The 27,472-nt window shown below is 47.4% G+C and overlaps 1 protein-coding gene across 1 annotated transcript in view; it reads right to left on the bottom strand.

The window, feature by feature from the left end:
- Positions 1–27,472, bottom strand: part of CSPG4 (chondroitin sulfate proteoglycan 4) — a 111,346-nt gene that overhangs the window by 22,733 nt on the left and 61,141 nt on the right. Inside the window, exons 2-3 of the mRNA XM_066635916.1 lie at positions 5,162–5,325; positions 97–3,678 (exon numbers count right to left, since the gene is read on the bottom strand). Of these exons, the coding sequence (XP_066492013.1) occupies positions 97–3,678; positions 5,162–5,325 (3,746 nt within the window). The remainder of the gene's footprint in view (positions 1–96; positions 3,679–5,161; positions 5,326–27,472) is intronic.

Raw genomic sequence — 27,472 nt, 5'->3', positions numbered from 1 at the left:
AACAATTGGCACAATCGTACAATAAGATATGCAGGAGGAGAATAGTTAAAACACACACACACACACACATTCCAAATTGTAGAAAGGGTGACTTACCAGCAAATAGTCATTCTTAATGGCTACAGCTTGCCCTTGAAGAACGTGTACCTTCTCAAGGTGGACAATGTGCAATGGGCTGGGCTGGGAATCTAGGAAGATTCTGATCTTCAGCGTGTCCTCCACGGCCACCTGATTTGCTTCTATGGAGAAATGAATCCTGTCCTGGGAATTCCTGCTCCCATTGTGGTGGTAAAGAACTTCTCCTGCCAGCAGGTCCTTTTGGGTGAAATAGGCCACTTCCTGCCCCCCTCTCAGCACCATTCCCCATTTGGGTGGGGCGATAACGTGGAAGAGAATGTCTTCGTCACTCCGAATGTCCATGTTGGTTTCCAACTTGAGGACAGAGGAGTCGATGGTCCCTTGCCTGCCTTGGTGGATGACTAAGTCAGTGTGATTATCAATTTTGAAGTAAGGGTCTGACGCTTGCACTTCCAGAAGGGTTGTGAGCTGGTGAAGGCCATCAGAAACCTGGAAATGGATCCAGCCTCGATCAGCCCCGGAATGGACAAAGAGGATTTTCTTCTTCCGCAAGTCGTCCTGAGTGAAGCGGTATACCTGGCGGCTTCTGTCATCAACAGCAATGATGCTACCAAAGAGAATGTCCTTCCTTACCAACACCAGCTGCGTGTCTGAGAACCCCGAGTCCTCGTCCCTGAAGGCAATATCGTCAGTGGTCATCAGACGCTGCCCGTTGCGCACCACATTGAAGACCTTGTTCACCACCTGGACTGGGGTGTGGTCATTCACAGGCTGAATGGAGACTCTGAAGACACCTCTCACATCTTCGGCTTCCAGGTCTGAGCTTCCATCACCCTGCCTGCTGGCCACGAAGGGGATGTCATCCTCCAAGGATGTCTCGGAATCATCATGCTGGTACGCAAGGCGGCCTTGGAGGAGGTCCTCATTGGTGAAAGTTGTGATGTCCTCTTCCTGGGAGGACAAAGTCTCAGAGTTTCTCCAGATTAGTTTCCCGTATTTTGGACTCTCTATCACCTCATACACATAGTCCATGCTGTTCATGCTCTTAACAAACAAGTGGTCTTTGGAAATGACAGCCTGTCCTCCTTCCAAAACAGACAGAAGGACATTGGTGAGGATAGGTGCATCGGGGTCTCCCCCAATCTGTATGGTATAAGAGTATACAGGGGAATAGTGTGCCCCGGCGGTGACACGAAACTGAAAGGAGTCTTCAGTCTCCTTTGATTCTCTGATGGTAGCGCTGTAGATCAGCTGATGATTTTCCAAATCCTCTTGTGTAAACCCTAAGCCCTCCGTCAGCCTAGCACCATGAAGCTCCAGATTCCCCTTTTTAGGTGGCTGAATTATTACGTAGTGGAAAGGTTCTGGAATGGAACTTGACTCTTCCAAGGCCGCCTCCATTTCAACCATGGTGATGTTCCTCTCTTTCTCATTCTTCATTTGGAGAGGGATCATGGTCTTCATGATGATGGTGGCCTTCTTAATTCGAATGAGGAATGTATTGTTCCCCAGGGCCTTCTGGCCCACTTGGACCACAAACTGCAGTTTCTCAATCATATCTTCAGTACGGTGCTGGGCATCTGTGCTGAAATACTGGATACGCCCTTGCTCAACGTCCTGTTGGTGGAAAGACTCCACCTTCCTCCATTCCCCACCTAGGCTTCCTTGCTTTTGAACTTCACCATACTGGAGGGGCACAGTCAGCCGATACAAGATGGGTACTTTTTGCTTGACTGCGTTGGTCTCCACAGAAAGGTTGGCTGTGGTGATTGGGACAACACCCCCTTGTGAGACAAAGAGGCCTGTGTTGTTGCGAACTTGTATATCCGGCTCTACGGCGACCACCCTCAAGGTGGCCACTGGACTCATGAGCATGCCATCATTCACTTGGACAATGAGTGTTGATACGGGTCCACTTTGGTGCACATAGACCACATGACCTGCTTCCAAATCCCTGCAAGAAAACTCCTCGATTGGGACTCCAGGGTGGAAGTCATATTCCACATAACCTTCCTCCATTCTCTTCCCATCAAGCAGCTGGAATCGCAGGTTGTCACAAGAGGTATCATCATCGATTGCTTGAATGATATCTGGGTTGAGATACTTGCGTGTGTGCTCCAGAATGACCATACGATCTTCATGGGGAAAGACCACTTCGGGGGCATCATTGACTGGGTTGACTTTTATGGGAAGCAAATATACTTGGCCTTGCCACAAACACTCTGGAATGTCTTTCCTGGTGGCAGTGACAGTCACCTCCAGCAACAGTTGGTCCATGGGTCCCTCAGAGCCGTCATGAACATACTTGACTTTGCGATTCACAATGTCCAACAGAGTGAACTTCCTTTTATTCCTGACACGGGAGATGTCTAACTCCAGCTGGCCATGCCTTGGGTCTGTGTTGACTCTGAAGAGAACCTGAGATTGTCTGATGTTTGTGGTGCTTAGATCGATGGTTGGCTGGGTGTGCCGCCACTCGAGAAAAGCTGTTCCTCCTTCAGCAACCACCAGAGGGCTGATGTGCAGGAGTTTGGTGAAGTTAGCAAAGACTGGGGGGAGACCGGGGTCAAGACGGCAGGGTTCCATAAGAGGCCCCTGCCAGATGTCTGGAGGGGGGCTTGTGGGGGCCTCATCCTGTTCGTAGACATCCTCATAGTCTTCATACTCGTCCAGTTTCCCACAGCCGGCGGTTATGTCTCTCGTGACAAGAGCCTCTTGTAGACTCCGCTTCTCGTGGTTGACCCTCAGGTCTTCCATGCAACCCACAAAGGAGCTGTTGGCAAAACTGTTTCCTGACAGAAAAGCCAGCCCACGCTCTCTCATTCTGCTTGCAGCCTTCTCATTCAGTCCTCCAACAAAGAGAGGTCCTTGGAGATCAAGGTGGCTGTGGATGCCTTTGTTGGATGTCTGCGAGGCGTAGTAGTCAACCAGGATCTCAAACTTGCGCACATCCACGTAGACTTTGACATAGTGATCCTGGTCATTGCTGAGGTAAATGTTGTTGTGGAGCATGACGAGACCGTTCCCTTTCTCCACCACACCTCTCAAGCGCCCGTCAAAGATCTCCAAGTAGAAGAAGTCATTTTCAAGCCCTGATTGGTAGATCAGAGGAGCCTGTTTGACACCTGTGGAGATCACAAACTCAATGGTTCCTTCATTCCTTGCTCTCCAACCAGGGAATGCAATATAAGAGTTCGGTCCCAGGAAGCCAAGGGGATCATCAGGCCCAGCAGAGAACTCCACGCTACACCCTTCTCGAACACCATGAGATCTCTTGGTGCCCGTTCCTGATGCCAGCACCGAGAGAACGTTGCGCTCATTGAACGTCACCGCATGGAGGCAGCCCCTGAATGGCAAACTCACTCCGGTGAGGTACGGCAACTCCAGGCTGCCTGTTCCTCCCACATAGAGGCCATAATCAATGTCCAGTTGCTGAAGGGGACCTGGAATCTCCACTGAGGCATTGAAGAAGCCATCCACGATCAAGGTCATTCGCCCGTCTGCCACCAGGAGGTCAGCATCGTGGATCACAAGGTTATTGAGATGTGGTCCTGTTGGAGACTTGATGGTCAGTTCCTCCGATCCCAGGTCCATTCTGGCCTGAATAAAGAAAAGACAAATCAGAGAAATAATGAATGAATGACATCAGTCTTTCTGTGTTCAAAGCATGTTATAAGCATTGTTATCTCAGGAATCTTAACAACAACTCTCCCAGGTCGGGCAGCATTTTTTTCTCCATTGTACAGATGGGAGGGGGTGCTGAAGCGAAGTGGTTTGACTCAGCCAGTTTGGAGAGTCCATGACAGATTTCAAACAGACATTTAAAAATCCTATCCTTATGTTAGCTATCTAAAACCAGCCCCAAGTTTTAAAAAAAAACAGTTTGGAAAGCAATTCCTAAACATGCTTGGTGGCTCCTCAAAATCAGGGCACTTACTAGAAGTGTGGCAAGGAATTAAGAAGCAAATAAGCAGCTCCTGCCTTTTCACCCCAGATACAGGTAAAAACAAACTCTCTGCATTTGTGGCTGAGATCACATTTCAGCCTGTGGCTTTTTGGCTCACAGCTAATTCCCTCAAGTATTATATGACACCAGCCTTGCTGTCAGCTCCCCTTCCTCTAGTTTTAAAAAGCTTCATGAGCACAAGCTGGGAACATTCATCCTCTGAAACCGCCAAAAGAACAAATTGAATGCTAAGAAAAATAATTTCATTTATTTTTTAAATACAACAATAACATAGACGTAGGAGGTGGGGAGGACTGTCAGCCCAATTTTAAAGGTGGCATGGCCGCCAAGCGTAGTGGTGCTAAAGCAGCTACTGCTGTATCCTGCAGCCCTGTGGCAGCTGCCGGAGGTCTCCTCAGGGGAAGGGGACTTTCCCTCCAGTGCAAACTAGAGAGACTCTGTGTCATGCCTTCCAGTCCGACACAGAGTTCAAGATTTGGCAGAGCAGAGCTGTTCTGGTTCCACCCTCTCAGGAGAAGGCCAAGAAGTCGAACCTTAAACTTCATCTGAATAATGCATCTGGAATATTCAGCTCAATCAGGGTTACATAAATGTTATTATTTACATTTCCAGTGAAGGATGAGTTGTCACCTATGAGTCTTTTCTCTTACTGACACCCCCTCTCCTTACTTGTGAAGTTGTTTTTTACTTGAGAAGAGATGAGCAGGGATGGGTAGCAGTGGGAATGAGTGCAAACCTTATTGTGAGCTAGGCCAGAACCTGGTCTCCAAGTTAGGTCAGAGCTAGAGTCTGGGCTTGGTTCCTATGGGGTAAACGTTGGAGGAAGAGAGGGGAACGCAAGAACATCAGAAAGTTCAAAGGGCAGGAGGAGGAGGCAAGGTGGAGGAGGGAGGTGGAGGGAGGCAGGCAGACTGATGTGGGTGCCACTTGCTAATCCTCTGCCCGAGGTGGCCATCTCAGCCATCTGCATAGATAGGATAATCCTGGGGAGTTCATATTCCAGACTCCATCATTTCCAGGTTGATCTCCATCATTCATTCATTCATTCACTCACAATGGTACAACTATGCAACAAAACCATCATAAGAAGATGCAGTAGGAGAACATCTTGCTGACCTGTAGGTCACCACCACGGAGCTCTAACAGGAGATAGTCCTTCTGCCCAGCAGCCAGGAAGAGGAGTCCGCTGCGCTGGCTGGTATAGAACTGCACATGCAGCTGGACAGAATTCAGTGTGCTCACCAAGGGCATTTCAATGAAGCCATCTCCAAAGAAGGAGGCTGAAAGAGAGGAGAAGATGTTCAGAGGTCTATTGCCAGGTAGGCCCAGCAGGTGAAAACCTCCACCGAAAACAACAGTTGTCCCATCTCAGATATGCAAAGATCAAGTTGAAGCTGGGTTGAATTTCCAGTGCCAAATCCCCCCTGAAGGAAGAAAGAGAGGAGCTGCCTTCTACTGAGGCAGATCACTTGTCCATCTAGCTTAGTATTGTCAACACTGACTGGCAGCAGCTGTTCAGGGCTTCAGGCAGAACACTCATCAGGCCATGGCAAATGCCATTCTACCCAAATTGCTCCCTCTACACTCCACTCCAGGCTAAATCTAGCAGCCAACTGCATACAAACCCTTGGGACCCGCATGTGGACATTTTGCATGTCCCCAAAAAATACTTCCCCTCGACCCAAATAATATCTGAGATAGAAAGAGTAGAAATCCTGGCTGTGTTCATTTTTTTCCTGGGAACAGACTGAAAAAAACCAAACCTACCAACCAAAACAAAAATAAAGGTATCCAAAGAAGTATTTGTGACTCTAGCTATGACAAGTCTGTGGTATGGCCAATAACTTATGGCAATAAACAAATGCAGCATTTTTGAACCCACTTTCTTATATATTTAATAATAATAATAATAATAATAATAATAATAATAATAATAATAATAATAATACAGGTATTTATATACTGCCTTTCTTGGTCTTTATTCAAGACTTTATTCAAGGCGGTTTACATTTATTTATTTATTTATTTATTTATTTATTTATTTATTTATTTATTTATCCCCACATTTTCCTTCCTTTCACTCCAAGGATGGCTCCTTCCATTCTTTTGTCTTCACAATAACCCTGCAAGGTAGGTGAGGCTAAGAGATAGTGACTGGCCCAAGGACACCCAGGAATCTTCATGGCTGAGATGGGATTTGAACCTGGAGCTTCCACATCTAACCATTACATTTCCTGGCTCTTAACCACCAGAGCGCTGCCTTGGATTTCTGAGAACCTTAACTGAGAAGAAACAGCGACAGAATAGTTTGGTGTTTTGTATCCTCTGCCTTGATGTTTCCTAAATTTTCAATGAGCTTATAGAACAAAGCAATGTTAAAAGAAAGAATTTCATGCTCTTTTTTGAGTCTCCAAGTTAGTTGAGTTTTTCAGGTGCCTGACGTAAACCTGTAGGTACAAACCTTGAAATTTCTCCCTCCATCCTCACCTAGATCAGTGATTTTCAATCTTTTTCATCTCATGGCACACTGACAAGGTACTAAAATTGTCAAGACACACCATCAGTTTTTGGACAATTGACAAGGCGCACCATGCTGTTGGTGGGGGACTCACATCCCCCAATGGCCTTACTAATAAATGAAACTCCTCCAAACTCCCACGGCACACCTGCAGACGATTCACGGCACACCAGTGTGCCACAGCACAGTGGTTGAAAATAGCCGGCCTAGATCCTGATGCTGCTATGATCATGGGGGGTGGTGCTTAGCTAATTCCCCGCCTCTTGTTTCTCCTGCCACTTTAGCATCAATTAGCATACGGATTCCACCCCTTTCCTTGTAATGAGGGATACCCTTATCCTGTGAGGTTTCAAACTCATAACATGAACAGGTTCACCAGAGATGGAAAATCATCTCCAGCATTGCGATACTCACCACAAACACTAGATGGCACCATTTACTATAGAACTCTGCAGAAAACCATTTCACACCCGTTGCATTGAAAAAACAACTGAGCTAGAACCATCAATGGATAATATGCATTTATTCACTGATTAGATGTGCACACAGTGAATATCAAGCCTGCCTCGGTGCTCAGTGTCAAGCCATATGAAGCCAGAAGAGGTACAAGTGCTCCTGAGCAGCTGCAAAGTACATTTCCCCACACCTAAGTCCCCATGCACTATGGATTAGTTAGAGAGCTTCGAGATCAGAATGTGTTTTTTTTACAGTATATTGAAAGCCAGACACCCTTTTTCTAGAAAAGAAGCACTGAGAAAAAGAACTCATAAGGGGGTGCTATGACTTCAAATGTCACATTGGGGTGTACCTCTGTGCTCTGGGAGACCCTTCCCAAGGCTATTAATTCACTGCTACTTTGATGTCATTCCATGCACAAAAGAACACCACTCTGTTCCAGTCTTCCTCTGTTTTTGCTGATCTTTTTATATCGATCTTTGTTTTGGATTTATTCATTTATTTATTTGGAATTACATGTTAGGTATTTGTTAATTGATAGGTAACCTTAAAGGTGGCCTGGTTTGCTGTTTTAGCATTGAAACTTGAGCACAGTGTAGTGGAAAGGAATGTAGTGGTGACAGACAGGAGTTACAAAGTCCTGTTTTTTGTGCCCCCTTGTTTCTCTCTCTCTCTCTCTCTCTCTTTTGCCTTTGATGCTCATCTAGGAATACTGATTTTATGTTTTTTGTTATATGGGAAACTTATAGACTCGGAAGTTCCCCACAAGATCACCTAGTCCAACCCCCTTCCTGTAGCAAGAAATTCTCCTGGAGCATCGCCAACAGTGCCTGTCAAGCCTATGCTTGAAGATCTCCAGTTTCAGTGTTTCATTGCTTTATAGCAGTGGCTCTCAAATGTTTTAGCACTGGGATCCCTTTTTAGAATGACAGTCTGTCGAGGCTCACCAATTTTATCAACCTGGAAGTGATGTCATGGCAGGAAGTGATATCATCAAGCAGGAAAATTTTTACGACAAATACAACAAAACCAAATCAATTAACAGCCCAGTCCTGAGCTACCCGGGGTGCCCAGGCTAGGTGGCACTGAGGAGGGCTGCCGCCGAATCCAGTGCCTCCCGCGGGAGGTGCCTTGGGAGAAGGGGATGTTTGTCCCCTTCCCCCGAGTAAGGTAAGCAGCCCCGCAATGGAAAAGACGCTCGTGTAGGGCGTGCAGCCCTCCACGAGCGCCCTGGATTCTGCAAAGCGGAGCTCCGCGGATCCTCCTCCCACCCACACCCTGGCACACCTTTCGCCCACCCTCTCTCCACCCCCTGCCGGCCTCCCCCCTCCCCAGAACTCCTCCTCCATGCCCCGTCCCCACCCCCACCTACTGTTCCGCAGCTCGGCGGTCCAGGAGACTGCGAGCTGCGGGATCTGGGCGACCACCCTGCGCTAGCAGAAATGCTGCCATTAACAAGCAAGCAAGCAAACAAACAAATAAACAAAGCTGCACTATGATCGGTCTACTCCTGGTAAAAACCGAGGAACTATTTCATTAAAATGAAAAAGTCAGTTTCCCACTTGAATAAATAGGATGGTTTAAATCACGGAGAAAGTGGAGGTTGACAGTGGATGGATGATAATGTCATGTGAGCCCCACTACACCCCCCCCATAAAGAGTCAGTGAACAGTGACAATCCCAGACCAAACACCCCATCTGGAAGTAACATTCTGTGTTTTTCCCTAGATGGCATACTATCCATACCATGTTTGTGCATCGTGGCTGAACTGACCATGTGCTCCTACTGAAAATGACAACAGAGGAAACAGTTCTTTGCAAAGGGTTGTTTGGGGGGTGGAACAGATTGCTGAGGAAGGTGGTGTAATCTCCCTCACTGGGAATCTTGAAGCAGAGACTAGACAAGCACCTGCTGGAGTTGCTCTAGGTCAGATTTTCTGCTACAGGCAGGGGGTTGGACTAGATGACCTTTTATGTCCCATTCAACTCTATGTTTCTATGTATGAAGCTTGTCAGAACTGCCTATGCTGCCTCCATGGGTCCATCTAGTCTTGTATGCGATCTTTAGAAATGGCCACCCTGATCCCTTGAGGTCCACCAGCCAAGCAGAAGTAATCACCTGCTGTTGCTTGTCCTGACCACCTGGCAATCAGACTGATGATATCCTTGGAGACAGAGGTTGTGATGAGCTCACTTGGCTGATCGCCATTGCTACCCTTGTCCTCCTCACATTTCCTAACAATTTAAAATCCATCTGAAGGAACGCTAATAATTCTAGACATTAGATTGTACAGAACGTGGTGTGTAATCTTCAGTTTCACGTCTACCCTGGGAATTATTTATAATTGTGGCTCTGTGGCCCTGTCGCTTTCTCCCGAGTAAGTGATAAGCGCTAGAGGGAAAGGGAGGTGGGTGGAAGACAGGCGTCAGAATAACCTTTCATCTCTTTATGACACATTCAACAATGGAACTGGGTCAGAAAGAGGAGGAAAACGATACAGAGAGTGTGATCCATTTACAAGAGCAGGTATGTTAGCATTGTCAGTGTCTTGGCTGCATTCCAGACTTACAGCGAACAAATGACCTATTTAAAGAATTTTATTCATTCTATTCTGCAGAAAGGCCCTCTTTCCTTCTTGTCATTCCAACTAGACCCCACGGCTAAGAAGCCAATTTAGATAACGTGTAGACGTTTCAACAAATGCAGACTGCTGGGCCTTCATAGACATCCATGGTGTTAGGAATAGAAGGTGGGAGGAGGAACGGTCTATCCATTAGGCTGAGTGAAGCAGCCATCTCAATCAGTAAATTGGTGGAGGAGGGGGCATTTTCTATGCTCATTCCTCCTGTTTCTTCCACTCTTTGTTTTCAAAAGGGAAGAGGGGAATAGAGTTGGAAGAGGAAGTCTGGAGGAGAAGAGAGTGGTGGGCTAGAGTGTCTCTGCTCTAGCTCACCACTCTCCTTTCTTCTACACTTCTTCTGTTTAGTTTGCCTCTTACTTATTGAGACCTAGGGAGCTGGAGGAGGAGACAGTGGCAGAGGCAGTGGGTAGTGTGGGGCAGGCCAAAGCGGGGTGACATTTGATGTAGCAAGGATGGAGCCATTTGATGTGCTGCCTCAGTTGCCTGAGGCTGGGCCCTGGTTTGGGGGATCTATTTATCTGCTGTTTTTGCTTTTGTGTCTTGCTTCCAGCTTTCCCTGGGGGCTGGGGATAAGAATAGGCCCTCAGTTTGGCTGTACTTGTTGTAAGAGGCGACTAAACAGCCACTGGATAGATGGGTAGCCTGAGAAGGCAGCTCATCTGAGAGAAGGAAAACTCTGATCCCAAACCTCCACTGCCTTGTGGCTACATCCAGTTATGGAAAAGGCTTCAGGAGTCAACCTTGAGGCAAAATCCGGAGCCGGAGTCCCTGAGGCAGTTCATGGCTGAACACAGTCATGTTCTGGCAACTCCTGCGACGCCGCTGGAACCAACTGTATTGGCTTCTGCCTTTCCATTGGACCATTCCAGTGACGTGGAGAGGGGGGATTTGCTGCATGGGAAACAGTCTATCCTCCATATCTACCTTATCCGGGCTTCGCGCACTGGAGAGGACACTGTTCCAGAACCACCATTCAGAGCGCGATACCAGAGTCTTCCGAGACTGAAGGATGCCAACAGATAACTTGCTTCTGACATCTGTTTCTGTTGTACTGTTTTAAATACCAGTTGTTTAGTCACCTGGAGGCATTAGTGACATGGCAGGACATGTATTTCTAAATACATGATATTGAGCTGGTTCCATCTAATCAGCCTGTTTTGGCTTCCTCTTTACCAAGTGAACCTTTTTGTTTTCCAAAAAGAATGGTTTTGCACAAATGGCTTTACTCCCTTGCTGCCAAGCAACATTTTGGCAGGCCTCTGACAGTGGAGAGCCATGCGCTTTGCAGTACTGGGGAAGTGCCATAGCTCAATGGCAGAACACATGTGTTCCATGCAGAGGCTGTCCTTGGATCAATCTCCACCATCTCCCACTTGGAACAATTGCAGGTAGGCAGGCTAGGAGAAATGATTCCCTGCCAGAAACAGGGTTGGCCCAAGAAAGGTGTGCCAAATGCCACTCTCATGGTGCACCATAAGGTTTGTTTTGTGCAAGTTCTTCCATTAGTCCTCTTCCTTGAATTTGAAAAGAGAGCAGGGAGAGGAAGTGTGATGGTCAGTGTCATGAATCACTTTGGATTTTTGTAAATAGATTAATACAGTAGAGTGCTTGTGTGTGGAAAAAAAAAAAAACATGGCTGAAGCAGGCTGGAAGGTTCTGACAAAGCTGAAGTTAATTTGAGAATGTCCAGAGTCAAGCAAAGAATAAGGTGCCAGGAATGAAACTGGTCCTGTTTCACCTCTTGGAGACACCTATACATGCCCCATGGCCGTCAACTGTACCATAGCATCATGGCGCCAAGACCAACCAGAGACAAGGGAGGATAAAGCGATAAGAGGTGCCCATTTCATTTGGTCATCAAACGAAGGAGGAAGCAACATGGGACTGGCAAACTGATTGCATCCAAGAGGAGGAGGGAGTGAGGCATGGAGTAAGAAACCAGAAGCCAGAAGCCAACTCTCATTGCAAAGACTGAGCTACACTAGGGCTGGCCAACTCTGGTCGTGTGCTTGTGTGAACTGGATAGGGATGCAATTGGAAGCATAACATAGAGCAGGGGTGCCCAAACCCCGGCCCTGGGGCCACATGCGGCCCTCGAGGCCTCTCAATGCAGCTCTCAGGGAGCCCCCAGTCTCCAATGAGCCTCTGGCCCTTCAGAGATTTGTTGCAGCCTGCACTGGCCCGACACAACTGCTCTCAGTGTGAAGGCAACTGTTTGACCTCTTTGCGTGAGCTGTGGGATGAGGGCTTCCTCCACTGCTTGCTATTTCATGTCTGTGATGCAGTAGTGGCAGCAAAGGAAAGGCCAGCCTTGCTTTGTGCAAGGCCTTTTATAGGCCTAGAGCTATTTCAAGACCTTCATTCATTCATACAAGTTCATCTTTAATATATTCATTTATGTAAACTTATGTAAATTTATTCAAATTTTAAATGTAAATTAATTCTTTCTTTCCTCTGTCCCCAAAGCAGTGTCAGAGAGATGATGTGGCCCTCCTGCCAAAAACTTTGGACACCCTTGACATAGAGAGTAATTCGTAAACTGAGGCAATCAGTGTGATGCTTTTCTGTTTTTCTGTAACCAAAAATAAAGCTTTTATAAGGCTGGCATTTGTGCCTTTGAACTCATTCTCAAGCAGTGACTCAGACCTTTTCAGTAAGATCCCTCTGCTGGGCTGGCACCCTGATCAGCTCCAGACTAGAAATGGCAGATCCTACCATGACAAAAGTGGGGGATTAGATTATTGGGGGTGAGTGGGAAGGGAAGGAACTATCCTTGCCAGCCTGCCTGAAGCAAGTACATGAAGGGCGTAATCCTAACCCCTTATGTCAGTGTTTTCCAGCACTGGCATAGTGGTGCCAATGGGACGTGTGCTGCATCCTGCAGTTGGGTGTCACTCACGGAGGCCTTCTCAAAGTAAGGGAAATGTTTGTTCCCTTACCTCAGAGCTGCATTGCCCTTAAGTCAGTGCTGGAAAGCACTGACATAAGGGGTTAGGATTGCACCCTAAGCTAGAGAGTGGGGAGGAGGGAAGCCTCACCTTTTGGGACTCCCAAACCTTGCCTTGCCCCAGGGCGTGGTGCAACGAGGTGCCAATCCTGCCCATCGTTAGAATGGAAATAAAATTGTGCCCTCCCATAAGAACAGCACATAATTTTGTCCATAGGAATGAATGGCAATCCTTCATTTGAGAGAGAGAGAGAGAGAGAGAGAGAGAGAGAGAGAGAGAGAGAGAGAGAGAGAGAGAGAGAGAGAGAGAGAGAGAGAGAGAGAATGTGTGTAAAGGGGAGCACTTATTGTGTATTTTCAGGGACTACACTGGGGTGGGATGAAGGATAATCCAGTTCATTTGTTGACCCCAATCTTGTCTGATCTTGGAAGCTAAGCAGGGTCAGGCCTGGTTAGTACTTGGATGGGAGACTGCCTGGGAATACCAGGTGCTGTAGGCTTATACCATAGTCTTTCAAGACTGAAGGTTGCCAACCATGTTGACCCCAGTTGCTACGAACCAGCACTGCTTCTGTCTTCAGTGCCCTTCCCTGATTTCTGTTGCTTGGTCCCAACAGAGCATGAAAGAATGCTGGGAAATGGTTAAACCAGTGATGGTGGACTTATGACACACATATCAAAGGTGACGTGCCACAGTGTCTTGGGTGACATACCAGTGATCCCCAGCACTCAACAACTGAGCTTGTTTTGCTTGTATTTCATTTTTGTAATTACAGGTCCAACCTTGTTATACATGGATTTTTAATATATGGATTTGACTCGACATGAATGGTCACTGCAAATGAGAAGGAATGTGCTGATCCCTGGAGAAGGGGAAAATGCATCTCTTTAAAATCACAGTTTAAAAAAAAAAACCTGCTTTTCTTACTGTTGTAGAGAGACAGTCATGCAAGTGATCATTCCAAGCTGCAGCTGAGTCAGGCAAAGGCAAGGGGTCCTATGCATTTCGGATTGCTGACTGCCTCTCTACAACAGTAAGAAAAACTGTTTTTAAACCATAATTGTAAAGGGACACACTTTTTAATTTTTTAAAAATTGCTTTTATTTAACACATTTTATGGTATCAGCAGGAAGTTCCAGAATCAAACCCCTGTGAATGTCAAGACACAACCTTCTTAGGAGCAATGGAGGGGCAAGAAACCTGGAAGAGGGTCTTTAAATCTATTTTTCCACTGTATTTTTTTATCCACGGATTTTTTTAATCCACTAGAGGTTCTGGAACGGAACCCCAGCGGATAATGAGACACAACCTGTATTTGGTGTTTTTTAATATAATACAACTTCAATTCTTATTACCCTGCACGTTCCTGATCTTGTCTGATCTTGGAAGCTAAGCAGAGTCAGACCTGGTTAGTACTTGGATTGGAGACTGCCTGGGAATACTGGGTGCTGTAGGCTTATACCCATAGTCTTTCGAGACTGAAGGTTGCCAACCAATATAATACATTGCATCAATATGATTGGACTGCATTTTTTTTAAATAAATGAATATGTAAAGACCTGTTTCTTTTTTTGTTTGGGGTGTGTGTGTGACGTGCCAGCAAAGTCAAGGCAGGTATTTTTCAAATTTTTGACGTGCCAAGCCCAAAGGTTTCGCCATCACTGGGCTAGACAGGTAGAGAGATGGGTAACAGAGTGCAGTGGTGATATTTCAGATGGCGGGTTTGCATTCTTGTGCCTCCCTGTTGACATTCCAGATTGGCTTTCCAGATTAATGTTGAAACCCATTTGAAATCCAGTTATATGATGTGGGCATACATCCCCAAAGATGGCATTGCATTTGCTATTCCAAGCAAGCAGAGAACAAGCAAGACCACAATCTGACTGTCAAAAATGCCCCTGTTCAGTATTAGATCTTTGAAACAAGGCTCTTTGCTGGAAAGGTCAGAGATGACGCTATCCGCTTGCCTGGCGTGGACAAGGGCAGGCTCTTTAGACTCCCCCCTTTGACTTTTCACCAGGCCTCGTGGCTTCAAGATGCTGTTTGTTCTTTCACGAAGTCAAGCTCCGGTCTCCACTCTCAGGAGGGCCAGCTGCTCCATGGGCACCTTGTAATGTCTGGCCCTGTGATCTTTCAAAGAGTCCTTTGAATTCCTCAACCTGGAGCAGGTTGCCTGCCTTGAAGGCATATCTTGCTTACAGCAAACTCTATCAACAGTGCGCTCAGCTAGTCAGCCTCTGTGTTTTGGATGTGTGGGATCTTTGATCGCACACACGACTGCTGCTGCTCAGGTGCTACATCCACCACCCACACCAGCAGAAGAGTCTCAGGGCTGCTTCCAACATGATGAAATTGTTGCACGGAAGGCACTTCTCTTTTTAAAATAATGAATGAGCATCTACTCATGACTGTGCTATAACCAATGTAAGCAATCTGAGCAATGCAAATGCCAAACACCCTTTTGGGGCCATGATATCATTCCAAACTCGGAATGATAACAAACCCCAGTTTGGTTGACGTTTACAGTATGCAGGCTCTCGAATAAACTTTTAGTCATTCTGAAAAAAGCAAAAGGTTATGCGTTCCCCTGAGAATGAAACAAGACTCAGGGCCCAATCCCGACTAAATCCCCTACTGCCAGTGCAGCCATGTTTGATTGTGTGGTAGGAGGTGTGTTTGGGAGGTTTGATCTATTGCCTTGCCTGAAAAAGTGAAGCAGGATCGGCTGCCAGGAAGGGAGATGGGAGGCTACTGGTGTATCTGTGTAGGAGTCAGCTGGCCAAAGGATAACAGCTTTGAGAAGCCAGTCTGAAGCATGGTTGCAGCTGCCTGCGAGAGGCATGGAAAGGGCAAGGGTCGGCAGCCAGGATGATGACTGCACTGAGAAGGGAAACATCTAGAAAACATCTCAGAAATGAGATTTCTCATAGAATAACATTTGTAAAAATCTCATTGAAAAATGGATTTCTGTTCAACCTGCTTATGCAATCCTCCTTGAATCTATTGAGAAAGCGGTATACAAATACTGTAATGCAGCAGTTCTCAAACTGTGGGTCCTGACCCGATTTTTGGTGGATCATAAAACTGACAAGCTGATAGCTGACAAGGAGAATGCATTGAGTTGTATGGAAACTGAAATGAAGTAGCATGTGAGTATTTACTCACAAGTAGGTGACTGTGCCTGGACTCTTATTGAAGACCAGGTAAAGGGGAACATGAGTCTATGAGAATGGTCCTGATCCAATCAAAGTTCAACAAATGTTCCAGAAGGCACCCCCCAATAGTAAAATGGATAAAAACACAGGCTTGAGTGGCTGATAATGTGAAACTGTGTTTTTTTATGTCTTGTAAAGCTAGGAGGATCCCGATAGAGTATAATTTTAAAAAGTGGGTCCTAGCGCTAAAAAGTTTGGGAATCACTGCTATAATGAATAAAATAAATATAAATGTAGGCTGCAATCCTATGCACATGTCACCAAGGCCCACCCCGGGTGGCCAGGAGTTCCCTGGGAGCAGGGGTCTCCTCTGGAGGTGACGCCTACTTGGGAGTAAGCCCCAAGTGTCAGCAGGACTGGGGGCCTTGCAGGGCACCTACATGGGAGTAGGGACAGGGAACAGCTGGGAGCAAGAAGACACATGGGCAGGAAGGGTGGGGCTAGGCTGACCTGAGGTAAGCCTCATAAGGGAGCTGGAGGAGGAGGAGAGAGGTCACTCCTCTTTGGAGGGGTGGAAGGCCAGAGGGAAAGGGTGACCCTGGCCAAGGAGAGAGGCCTCCATAGGGAGGGGGCTGTGGTCAGCTCTAGAAAGAGGAGGCTGGGGCAGAGACCTCCCTGACCAAGGGCCTGCCCAGACCCCAAGGGCGTACCCTAGAGAGATGTGGTTGTTGAGATGGGCGCTCGATGCCAACTACAACCCAGGGGGACTAACTGACAAGGAAGCCAGCACCAAGGTACCGTGGGCCCTCCCAAGGCCAGCCAGCCTGACCCTGGCTAGCTGGGGCAGTGTCCTCCAGAACCCAGGCACAGGGCTGAGGGACTCAGGCCAGGAGGCCTGGACTACAATCTCCAAAGAGCTGGAAGGACCGGGGCCCAAGCCGTTCTGCCGACGATGACACCAGTCAGCCTAGACTGAGGTGGGCCGTGAAGTAACGAGCCACATGAATATAAAGAGGTTGACTCAATTAAACCAGCTGTGTAAAGCTACCATACCTGCTTCCCATCCGTTAATTCACTGCTGACCACTGCACCTCGACTGGGTAAGCCCTTCGTGCTCGGTACCGACCCCAGGGCAGGGGCCTCCTCCCACCATGGACGTTACAGCACACTTTCGAGGGAGAAAGCTCCATTGAACACAATGGGACTTAATTCTGAGTAGACAGGCATAGGATTGTGTTGTGTATCATCTAGCTGTCTGGCTTCCCATTCCTCCCATTGAACAGTGGTTGGGCTGTCCCAGGTGAGGACAAATGGTAGTGCTCAGCTCCCTTTTGGTACAGCGATTGCAGCAACAGCTGTAGCTTGGGATACACGTCTCCCTGTTGTAAAACCAGCCCGTAACTGGGGTCCTTGCAGGTCAGGAGCTGCTGTTCATTTCCTGATGATTGACACTGGGGCTTGGCATGTCGGTTTGCAAAGCCGCCCAGCCCTTTGTGTCACTGGGAGATTAGCTGCACATGTCTGGTGCTTTTATCTGTAAAGGACATCTGTAAAGGTCAGTCTCAGCCACTCTCCTTAGGGACAGGCAGCTGTTGCTGTGTTTGTCTCCCAAGCACCAACAGGGGGTCTGTGTGCCTCTCTCAGCAAGGTTGGCTTCTGTTTTGAAAGTTTTGCTTTTGGACATCACCCTTTGAAAAAGACTCCATGTGAGCATTCATCTCCATTTGTATTAAAAGCAGCAGAAAAAAAAAATTCAATAGGCCTGTTCAGAGGAAGTCCACTAGGCATATATTAAAAATGGGGAGGGAGCCTGACATCCATACACCTTTTTGCTGCTCTTCCAATGACTGCACACTCAAGGGAGGGGAGACCCTACATGCACACAGCTGCAAGTGCACAGTGTCCTCAATAGTATAGTCTCCTTCCCAAAGTTCCACGGATTATGCAGCCATGTTTAAGATTCTGTGCCGTTTGTTGCCTGTCCTTTCCCATGCTAGCAAGCCTCACTTTGAACAGCTGCCAACAGATTGTTGGACAACTGATGGCCAACTGATGGCTTGGCCAACCCCACCTTCAGTGTTTTAAAAACTAAGACGACCTTTGTTCTTTTTGGTAAAAGGCAAGCTAGAAAGAAGAACACAGATTGTTGGACAACTGTCTTGTTGTCACGGTGGTGCTTCAAATGGCGAACCACTGCAAAGTGAGTTGGATCCACAGGTGCAAACATCTGGGAGCTCCATGCACCAGCCACCAATGAATCTGGTCTGTGCCAGAGCAGGTAGGGTGGTAGTGGGGGCAGGTCATGGGCAGTTGGGGGATGTTTGGGGTGGGGAGGGCAGGGTTAGGGTTAGGGTTTGGGGGTTGTAGGGGGTAGAGCTCAAAAGCAGCAGCATGTGTGGGAATCCCTGTTTTTCCTGCCCAAACTGCCTCCTTTATGACTTGGACTTACACTAGCAAAATAGCAGGAAAGTTTGGGAACCACTGTCTTCGGGCAAAAAATACAGAATGGGGATTATTAGGGACCAGGACCAGAATGGAGAGAGTTAAAGCATAAGGGTTTCTGATACTCTCTCCCTCTATGGATTATTACCCTGATATGATTAAGAGCAATTCTTCTTCCAGGCTCGATCTAATGTTTAGAGCATCTTTCACTTCTGAATGTTGATTAGCTGTTCCATATGCCAGTATCAGGGAGGGCATCTCACAGTCCTGCCATTTAGGATGGCTGCACTGTCCTTCTCTTGAGTTGTTCCCCCCTGTTCTGTTCCTCAGCTAAAAATATCTTGTGTCCTCAACTTCAAATGTTCGTTAGGAAATTGACTTCCCTCTACCCCGTTGGAGCAAGAGATGGGCGTTTACAGTGCGGAGAGAATCCCCTGTCAGACTTTCCAAGCTCCCAGCCAGCAACGAGAATGATGTTATAGATAGTTGCGACTTTCTTTTTTTAACCAGCTTCTCCTCTGGATACCAGTCATTCTTCTGCTGCAATTTCTCTACAGGCAAAGTGCTCTTGGGTATTAAAAGAAATAAAAATTAATGAACACAGTCTTTGCTATCATTTCTCCAAAGAAGGAATGCAATCAAGTGGAAACTGAGCTGAGACCTGAATACACACCAGGGAACTGTCTGGAACTATGAATGGTTGGACAGAGTGGGTAGGGCTGGTGTAAGACACCCTGGCACCATGGGTTGCTTGCCAAATACTGTCCCCCCCCTTACCCATTGGTGTACCAGCTGTTGCTTTTCCTCCCACCTCCTGGATGTGAAAAGAAATAAGAGAAAGCACGGAATGGAAGTGTGGATGAAATAAGAATGGTGCATTAAGAGCACCAGGGATATTCTAGCCCAGGGGAGCCTAACATAAGGTCCACAGGCCGGATGTGGCCCCCCTTATAATTGGGCTCTCCCAGTATGATAATTGGGCTCTCTCGAAATTGCCCTGGTGGGAAGTCTCGGGACTGGAGGTCGTCATCCTGGAGAGGAGGGAAACAATCCCCTAGGGGGGACCCCTTCTCCAGGGGATGGGCCTGTATCTGAGTGCACTCAGGATACTCCTCGGTGGGAGGGGGGTCGGGGGCTTCTTGTAGTGGGGGATTTGATTATTAGAAACATAGAGAGGGGGGTTTGCGATGGATGTGAGGACCGCATGGTGACTTGCCTGCCTGGTGCGAAGGTTGCGGACATCACTTCTCGTCTAGACAGGCTAGTAGACAGTGCTGGGGGAGAGGTAGCGGCTGTGGTGCATGTCGGCACCAACGACGTGGGCAAGTGTAGCTGGGAGGTCCTGGAGGCCAAATTTAGGCTTTTAGGCAGGAAGCTGAAAGCCAGGACCTCAAAGGTAGCGTTCTCTGAAGTGCTACCTGTTCCACGCGCAGGGCCAGCTAGGCAGGCGGAGATCAGGGGTCTCAATGCGTGGATGAGACGGTGGTGTAGGGAGGAGGGGTTTAGATTCGTTAGGCACTGGGGAACGTTTTGGGACAAGCGGGGCCTGTACAAGAGGGACGGGCTCCATTTGAACCAGAATGGAACCAGACTGCTGGCGCATAACATTAAAAAGGTGGCAGAGCAGCTTTTAAACTGATCCCTGGGGGAAGGCCGACAGGAGCCGAGGGGCATCCAGTTCAGGACTCCTCATCCCTATGGGATGAGGATGGGGAGGTTAGAGAACAACAAGACAAAGGCAGGGTAGGAGAAGAAATTGGGAAAGGTAGGGTGATGGGATGTGATAGACGGTTTGGCACAATGAGAGGATGCGGGGACAAAGGAGCGAATAAGTAGCCCATCCTGGGGCATTCCGTGTATAAATGCTTTTATGCGAATGCCCGAAGTCTACGAGCAAAGGTGGGAGAACTGGAATGTCTGGTGACAAGGGAAAATATTGACATAGTGGGCATAACGGAAACCTGGTGGAATGCGGAGAATCAGTGGGATACCGCAATCCCGGGCTATAAACTCTACAGGAGGGACAGGCAGGGGCGTGTTGGAGGTGGGGTGGCCCTTTATGTTAAGGAAGGGATAGAATCCAGCAAAGTAGAGATTGAAGTGGGTCCGACTCCACCATAGAATCTCTGTGGGTTAAATTACCAGGCTTGTGCAGCGATGTAATACTGGGGGCGTGCTATCGTCCTCCAGACCAGAAATCTGATGGGGACCTTGAAATGAGGAAACAGATCAGGGAAGTGACAAGGAGGGACAGGGTTGTAATCATGGGGGACTTCAATTATCCTCATATTGACTGGGTCAATTTGTGTTCTGGTCACGATAAGGAAACCGGATTTCTTGACATGCTAAATGACTGTGGCTTAGATCAGCTAGTCATGGAGCCCACCAGAGGACAGGTGACTCTGGATTTAATATTGTGTGGTACGCAGGACCTGGTTAGAGATGTAAACGTTACTGAGCCATTAGGGAACAGTGATCATGCTGCGATACGTTTTGACGTGCACGTTGGGGGAAGAATACCAGGCAAATCTCTAACAAAAACCCTTGACTTCCGACGGGCGGACTTCCCTCAAATGAGGAGGCTGGTTAGAAGGAGGTTGAAAGGGAGGGTAAAAAGAGTCCAATCTCTCCAGAGTGCATGGAGGCTGCTTAAAACAACAGTAATAGAGGCCCAGCAGAGGTGTATACCGCAAAGAAAGAAGGGTTCCACTAAATCCAGGAGGGTGCCCGCATGGCTAACCAGCCAAGTTAGAGAGGCTGTGAAGGGCAAGGAAGCTTCTTTCCGTAAATGGAAGTCTTACCCTAATGAGGAGAATAAAAAGGAACATAAACTGTGGCAAAAGAAATGTAAGAAGGTGATAGGGGAGGCCAAGCGAGACTATGAGGAACGCATGGCCAGCAACATTAAGGGGAATAATAAAAGCTTCTTCAAATATGTTAGAAACCCGCCAGAGAAGCGGTTGGCCCTCTGGATGGTGAGGGAGGGAAAGGGGAGATAAAAGGAGACTTAGAGATGGCAGAGAAATTAAATGAGTTCTTTGCATCTGTCTTCACGGCAGAAGACCTCGGGCAGATACCGCTGCCCGAACGGCCCCTCCTAACCGAGGAGTCAAGTCAGACAGAGGTTAAAAGAGAAGATGTTTCAGACCTCATTGATAAAGATCAATAAGTCACCGGGCCCTGATGGCATCCACCCAAGGGTTATTAAGGAATTGAAGAATGAAGTTGCAGATCTCTTGACTAAGGTATGCAACTTGTCCCTCAAAACGGCCACGGTGCCAGAAGTTTGGAGGATAGCAAATGTCACGCCTATTTTTAAAAAGGGAAAGAGGGGGGACCCGGGAAACTATAGGCCGGTCAGCCTAACATCCATATGGGTAAGATGGTGGAATGCCTCATCAAAGATAGGATCTCAAAACACATAGACAAATAGGCCTTGCTGAGGGAGAGTCAGCATGGCTTCTGTAAGGGTAAGTCTTGCCTCACGAACCTTATAGAATTCTTTGAAAAGGTCAACAGGCATGTGGATGCGGGAGAACCCGTGGACATTATATATCTGGACTTTCAGAAGGCGTTTGACACGGTCCCTCACCAAAGGCTACTGAAAAAACTCCACAGTCAGGGAATTAGAGGACAGGTCCTCTCGTGGATTGAGAACTGGTTGGAGGCCAGGAAGCAGAGAGTGGGTGTCAATGGGCAATTTTCACAATGGAGAGAGGTGAAAAGTGGTGTGCCCCAAGGATCTGTCCTGGGACCGGTGCTTTTCAACCTCTTCATAAATGACCTGGAGACAGGGTTGAGCAGTGAAGTGGCTAAGTTTGCAGACGACACCAAACTTTTCCGAGTGGTAAAGACCAGAAGTGATTGTGAGGAGCTCCAGAAGGATCTCTCCAGACTGGCAGAATGGGCAGCAAAATGGCAGATGCGCTTCAATGTCAGTAAGTGTAAAGTCATGCACGTTGGGGCAAAAAATCAAAACTTCACATATAGGCTGATGGGTTCTGAGCTGTCTGTGACAGATCAGGAGAGAGATCTTGGGGTGGTGGTGGACAGATCGATGAAAGTGTCGACCCAATGTGCGGCGGCAGTGAGGAAGGCCAATTCTATGCTTGGGATCATGAGGAAGGGTATTGAGAACAAAACGGCTAGTATTATAATGCCGTTGTACAAATCGATGGTAAGGCCACACCTGGAGTATTGTGTCCAGTTCTGGTCGCCGCATCTCAAAAAAGACATAGTGGAAATGGAAAAGGTGCAAAAGAGAGCGACTAAGATGATTACGGGGCTGGGGCACCTTCCTTATGAGGAAAGGCTACGGCGTTTGGGCCTCTTCAGCCTAGAAAAGAGATGCTTGAGGGGGGACATGATTGAGACATACAAAATTATGCAGGGAATGGACAGAGTGGATAGGGAGATGCTCTTTATACTCTCACATAATACCAGAACCAGGCGACATCCACTAAAATTGAGTGTTGGGCAGGTTAGGACAGACAAAAGAAAATATTTCTTTACTCAGCATGTGGTCGGTCTGTGGAACTCCTTGCCACAGGATGTGGTGATGGCGTCTAGCCTAGACGCCTTTAAAAGGGGATTGGACAAGTTTCTGGAGGAAAAATCCATTATGGGGTACAAGCCATGATGTGTATGTGCAACCTCCTGATTTTGGAAATGGGTTAAGTCAGAATGCCAGATGTAGGGGAGGGCACCAGGATGAGGTCTCTTGTTATCTGGTGTGCTCCCTGGGGCATTTGGTGGGCCGCTGTGAGATACAGGAAGCTGGACTAGATGGGCCTATGGCCTGATCCAGTGGGGCAGTTCTTATGTTCTTATGTTCTTATGAATAAGATTTGCATATTTTCTCTTCTGCATATTTTTCTCTTTTCTCATTGCAGCTAATGAGTTTCTAAGTGAGAGCAAAGTGCTTACTTCTGGTCATCATCTGCTTAATGATGTCACTTCCTGCTTAACGATATCATTTCCTGCCCTCAGCAGGTGCCATTAATGTTATTCAACCCTTTACATGAAATGAGTTTGACACCTCTGTTCTGGTCCATCATTCCCTGAATGATTTTTTCTGCTCAATTCTCCTCTTTTCAAATTTAGGGAGTGGGAGCAGGAATGATAGATAGCAGGTGCTTCCCACCAATTTGCTGCCTGAGGCAATGAACTCATTTGGCCTCCTGGATGGACCATCCATGTCAATACAAAAATTGAGGGTCGACACAGATGTATCACAAACGTCCCCAGCACTTGTCTCCAGCCTCTCTTGACCCTGTCAGCGGCATCTGGGCCCCTTTGAAACTGGATCCCTTGGGCTGCAACCTGGCTCAAAGCAGGGGCAAGGTTTGATAGCTGGCAGGTAAACTGGTACAAAACCGAGATATGTTTCTAGCGGAGATGCACCCGTTTTTGAATTGACAATTTCCATGCTTGCCGTTCAACTCCTGCTTTCCAACTGTGAGCTCCCAAATTCAGCTACAACAAACCAACAACATTTATGCAAGAGATGCCTCTCCTTTTATGTCTCTGTGTCCCCTCTGCTGGCAACTACCAGGCCTGGCTGCAACTGAGGGTGGATGACAGGGCAAAAAAGCACAAGCTAAGCACTTTCCTCCCACAAGATGAGTCACTCCCCAAGATGGCTCAGGAAATGGAGTCCACGAGTACATCCGTAACTTAGATGTTGCCAGTAGGGGAAAAAGCAAAACAGAAAATGTTCTTGTAAAGCTAAACTTTCTTAGTTGCCCCAAATGTTAGCAGGTAGTTTGGTTCAAACCATCCATCTGTGGTCTAATTATATTTTCCCTGTGCTGAAATTGTCACCTTTTTTTTTAAGCATAGAAAATATGAGGGTTCTTTTTTTAGGTCTAGCAAGGCAATGACCACATGTGCAGACCGATGTTTGTGCTCTTGGTCCGTCTTTTTGGGGAGGTGCATGTCCAGGTACAACAAACCTGAACAGAAACAGGATGGAAAAAAATATAGTAACGCTTTTAGGGCACCTCCCTATCGGCCCAATCCTATTGGCCGTTTATGTTGTGGGAATGAGTGTTCTAGCAGCAAAAACAACTTTACAAATGTGATACTGCTGGTGAGTAGGGCCTGGCCACCGCGGCAAGTGGTGAGTGGCTGGGTCTGCACAATGACGGACAGCAGGCACACACTATTGATGGTACTGATGGAGGAAGGAGGAAGGAAAGCAGGGGCCGGACTGGGGATAGACGGAATGGGAAGGAGATTGGGCCCAGGAAGGGAGCAGGTTTGGGAGTGGCGGTGCTCACCAAATCCCAGCCTCCATCCTGGTCTCAGTCCACTTTCAAGGGTCAACGCGAACTTGTGTCACGCTGGCGCAGGTCCAGGTTCACACATGGCAGCAAGAGGGGCTTACCTGGGGTAAGGGAACAAATGTTCCCTTACCCTGAAGAGGTCTCCAGATGTTAAAACTCCCTCCAGGATACAGTGAGCTCCACATTGGCACTACTGCATCACAGCTTGGGGAGTTAGGTAGGGTTTGGGCTGCTTGGGATATAAAAATTTTAAATAAATAGGTAGACGGTAGTATGGAAGGATCGTTGCAAATGGAAAATGACAAGCGGTTGGTGGGACGACAAGGAGCAAGGGTTGTCTCTGTCTCTTCTTCCCTCAATGTCCTCTTTCTCTTCCTCTCTGTTGGCTGGGCGTAGATCATAGGAGGGTAGATACCACTCCAGGTGTGTTTGCTTTGTATCCCAAGGTTCAGCAAAACATTTCAATAAACTTTAAATAAAAAATAGAGACAGAGAGACTAGCTCTATCTGGCTAGGCAGTGGCTGCTTCCTCCCTCTCCCCTGCTGCCGAACATGTATGTTTTTCAATAAACACATATCACAAAGAGACCATAAGTCTTCTGTTCTCTCTGCTGGCAAGGAATCAGACTCTGCTTAGGGGGGAAATAGGGACAGGAGAGCAACACACTATTCATCAAGACACTTTCTAGATCTTCCTGCCCACAATATGCATTCTACTCAGCCATTAGGGCGCGCTGGGAATTTATTTTGGAATGGGGTGGAGTGAGATTCTGGAAAGTTCTTTCCAGTCATGCTTATCCTGCAGACGGGGGCTAAGGCTCCCAAATCTGGAGGCATTGCTTGGTTTCCCCCAAAGACCCCTGCTGTAGAGAAGGACGAGTGTTCTTTGAGAAGGGCCAGCCTGGGGGTAGCCAGCTTCCCCCTGTGCTCCCAGCTCAGGGGTGAGGGACATTGGTGGCAAGGAAAGAGCTGGGGGCCAGAGTTGCCAAAATAGGGGTGGAAAGGTCAGCGTCAAACATTAGGCAGAAGTGACTGTTTCCAGATGGTCCCGTCGCAGGCGGCCAAAGGGAAACCCCAAATGTCTCATCTCTTGGATTTCCACATCTCAACCTCCTTTCCTGGCCTTTGATTTCTATAGCTTTGCTTTCTCCTTCTCATATTCCACACTTCCATTTCCTTGGGTTTTGCTACAACCTCATTTTCATTTGGTTCCTTTTCCTCCTTCCCTCCCTCCCTCTTTCCCTTGATTTAATTATTAAAAGCACATGTCAGACACTTACACTGAATTCATGACTCTAGTAAGACCAGAGGCCAGTGACTGTCAGTTCAAAAACATCAGAGGAGGAAGGTAACAGGAGGGGAATAGGAGGGGTCAAGTTTCAGGCATCAGGTAAGGCAGCCACACAGGGGCGGCCTTAGGAACTGTGGGGCCCAATTGGAAACACTTTTTTGCCCCAGCTTCACAGCCAAGGTCTGTAGAGTTTTAGAGCTAGAAATATAAAAAATGTATTGAAGACTTTATATCTCTATTGTAGAATGGAAAGCACACAAAATGTGTGCTTAAAAGTGCAGGTGAGTTAATGGACCCAAGGGAACTAAGCACATTTTGGACCCAAGGGATAAGCACATAATGCTTGAGTCCAAGCTTGGGTCCAAGCACATAATGGACCCAAGGGATCTAAGCACATCTAAGCAAACACTGCATACAAGACTAGAGTAGCTAATCCTAGCATGGGATCCCCTTAGTCATGGCGTCTAATTCAAAGCAACTGGTCCAATTGGCTTAAAGTTGGACCTGCTGCCACAGCTTTTATTCATACAGAAATGTAGCAAGTGAGTCAATTCCCTTTGCCCCAGGCTGAGCTGCTGCCAGGTCCAACCCCATACTGGATATGAGGCAGTCCAGTGGCCTGTCTGTCCCAGCATGGGTTAGGAGTGGGCTGTATTACTAACAGCCAGTGATTGACCTCTCCACCTCCATGAAAGTGCCTAATCCTTTTTTAAAGCCATCTGAGCAAGTGCCCATCACCGCATCTTGTGGCCATGAATTCTGTAAATCAAAGGATGCAACGGTTTAATTTTTTTCCTTTCATAAATGCCCTTAGAGCTGTTGTGTATTGTGGTTTACATACGTGTTTCACTTAGAGAATCAGCACTGGCACAAAAATAGTAGGTGACAAATGGCACAGATGTAAACCCCCTCCCCCAACCTGTATACACACACCTGCAGGTTAACAAATTTGCAGTCCAGCTCCCATTCCCTTGCTTCTACAACCTTGTTGCCCCCATGCAATGCTCTCTCAACCCCTACTGACCTGGCGTCCAGTTTGTGATGAAAAGTGACAGCAATCAAAATCTGGCAAATTCGGAATTAATCAATTAGGATCACCAACTTTTTGTTATTGGCCCTGCTTCTGACAGGCAGCAATTCAACAAAGGAAGTTTCTCATGCTATGGAGGATCAATGATCTTTAGGGCCAGGCCACACCCAGCTTCCGAGTCATATCTAGCACGGGGCTTCCCTTCACCTGTTGAATTTCTGTTTTTTGGGCTGCAGTTAAAGGCACAGGAGCAGACACAATAAACAAAGGGCAGCGGGAGAGCAGCAAACAGCATCCAAATTGGAAAGTCAGAGTCCGTGCATGCTTTCTTCAGCATCTCTCTGGGGTGAGAGAAAGGATCAGGAGTGGGTGGGGAGTTATTTGGCTGTGGGTTTTATGATGTTCTGATGTATCTGTGGAAAGGAAGGTACTGGAAGGTTTTGTGAAGAAAAAAAAAAAAGATTTATGGACATTTATGGCCGTTCAAGGCATAGGAATACAATGTTTTTCAGAGTTGTAAAGCCCTAGTCAAAAGCCACAGCAGGTTTCTGCATCTAGAAGGCACGATAAAGGCACACTTCCTGATCCAGTGAAGGAGGTTGCTTGGTTGGCAACCTACAGTCTGAAAAGACTGTGGTATAAGCCTATAGCACCCGGT

Source organism: Tiliqua scincoides, chromosome 8 (genome assembly GCF_035046505.1).
Source record: "Tiliqua scincoides isolate rTilSci1 chromosome 8, rTilSci1.hap2, whole genome shotgun sequence".
In the NCBI taxonomy this organism is placed as follows: Eukaryota; Metazoa; Chordata; class Lepidosauria; order Squamata; family Scincidae; genus Tiliqua; species Tiliqua scincoides.
Note: the sequence above shows the minus strand (reverse complement) of the source record. Positions and strands in the feature narration are given on the sequence as shown.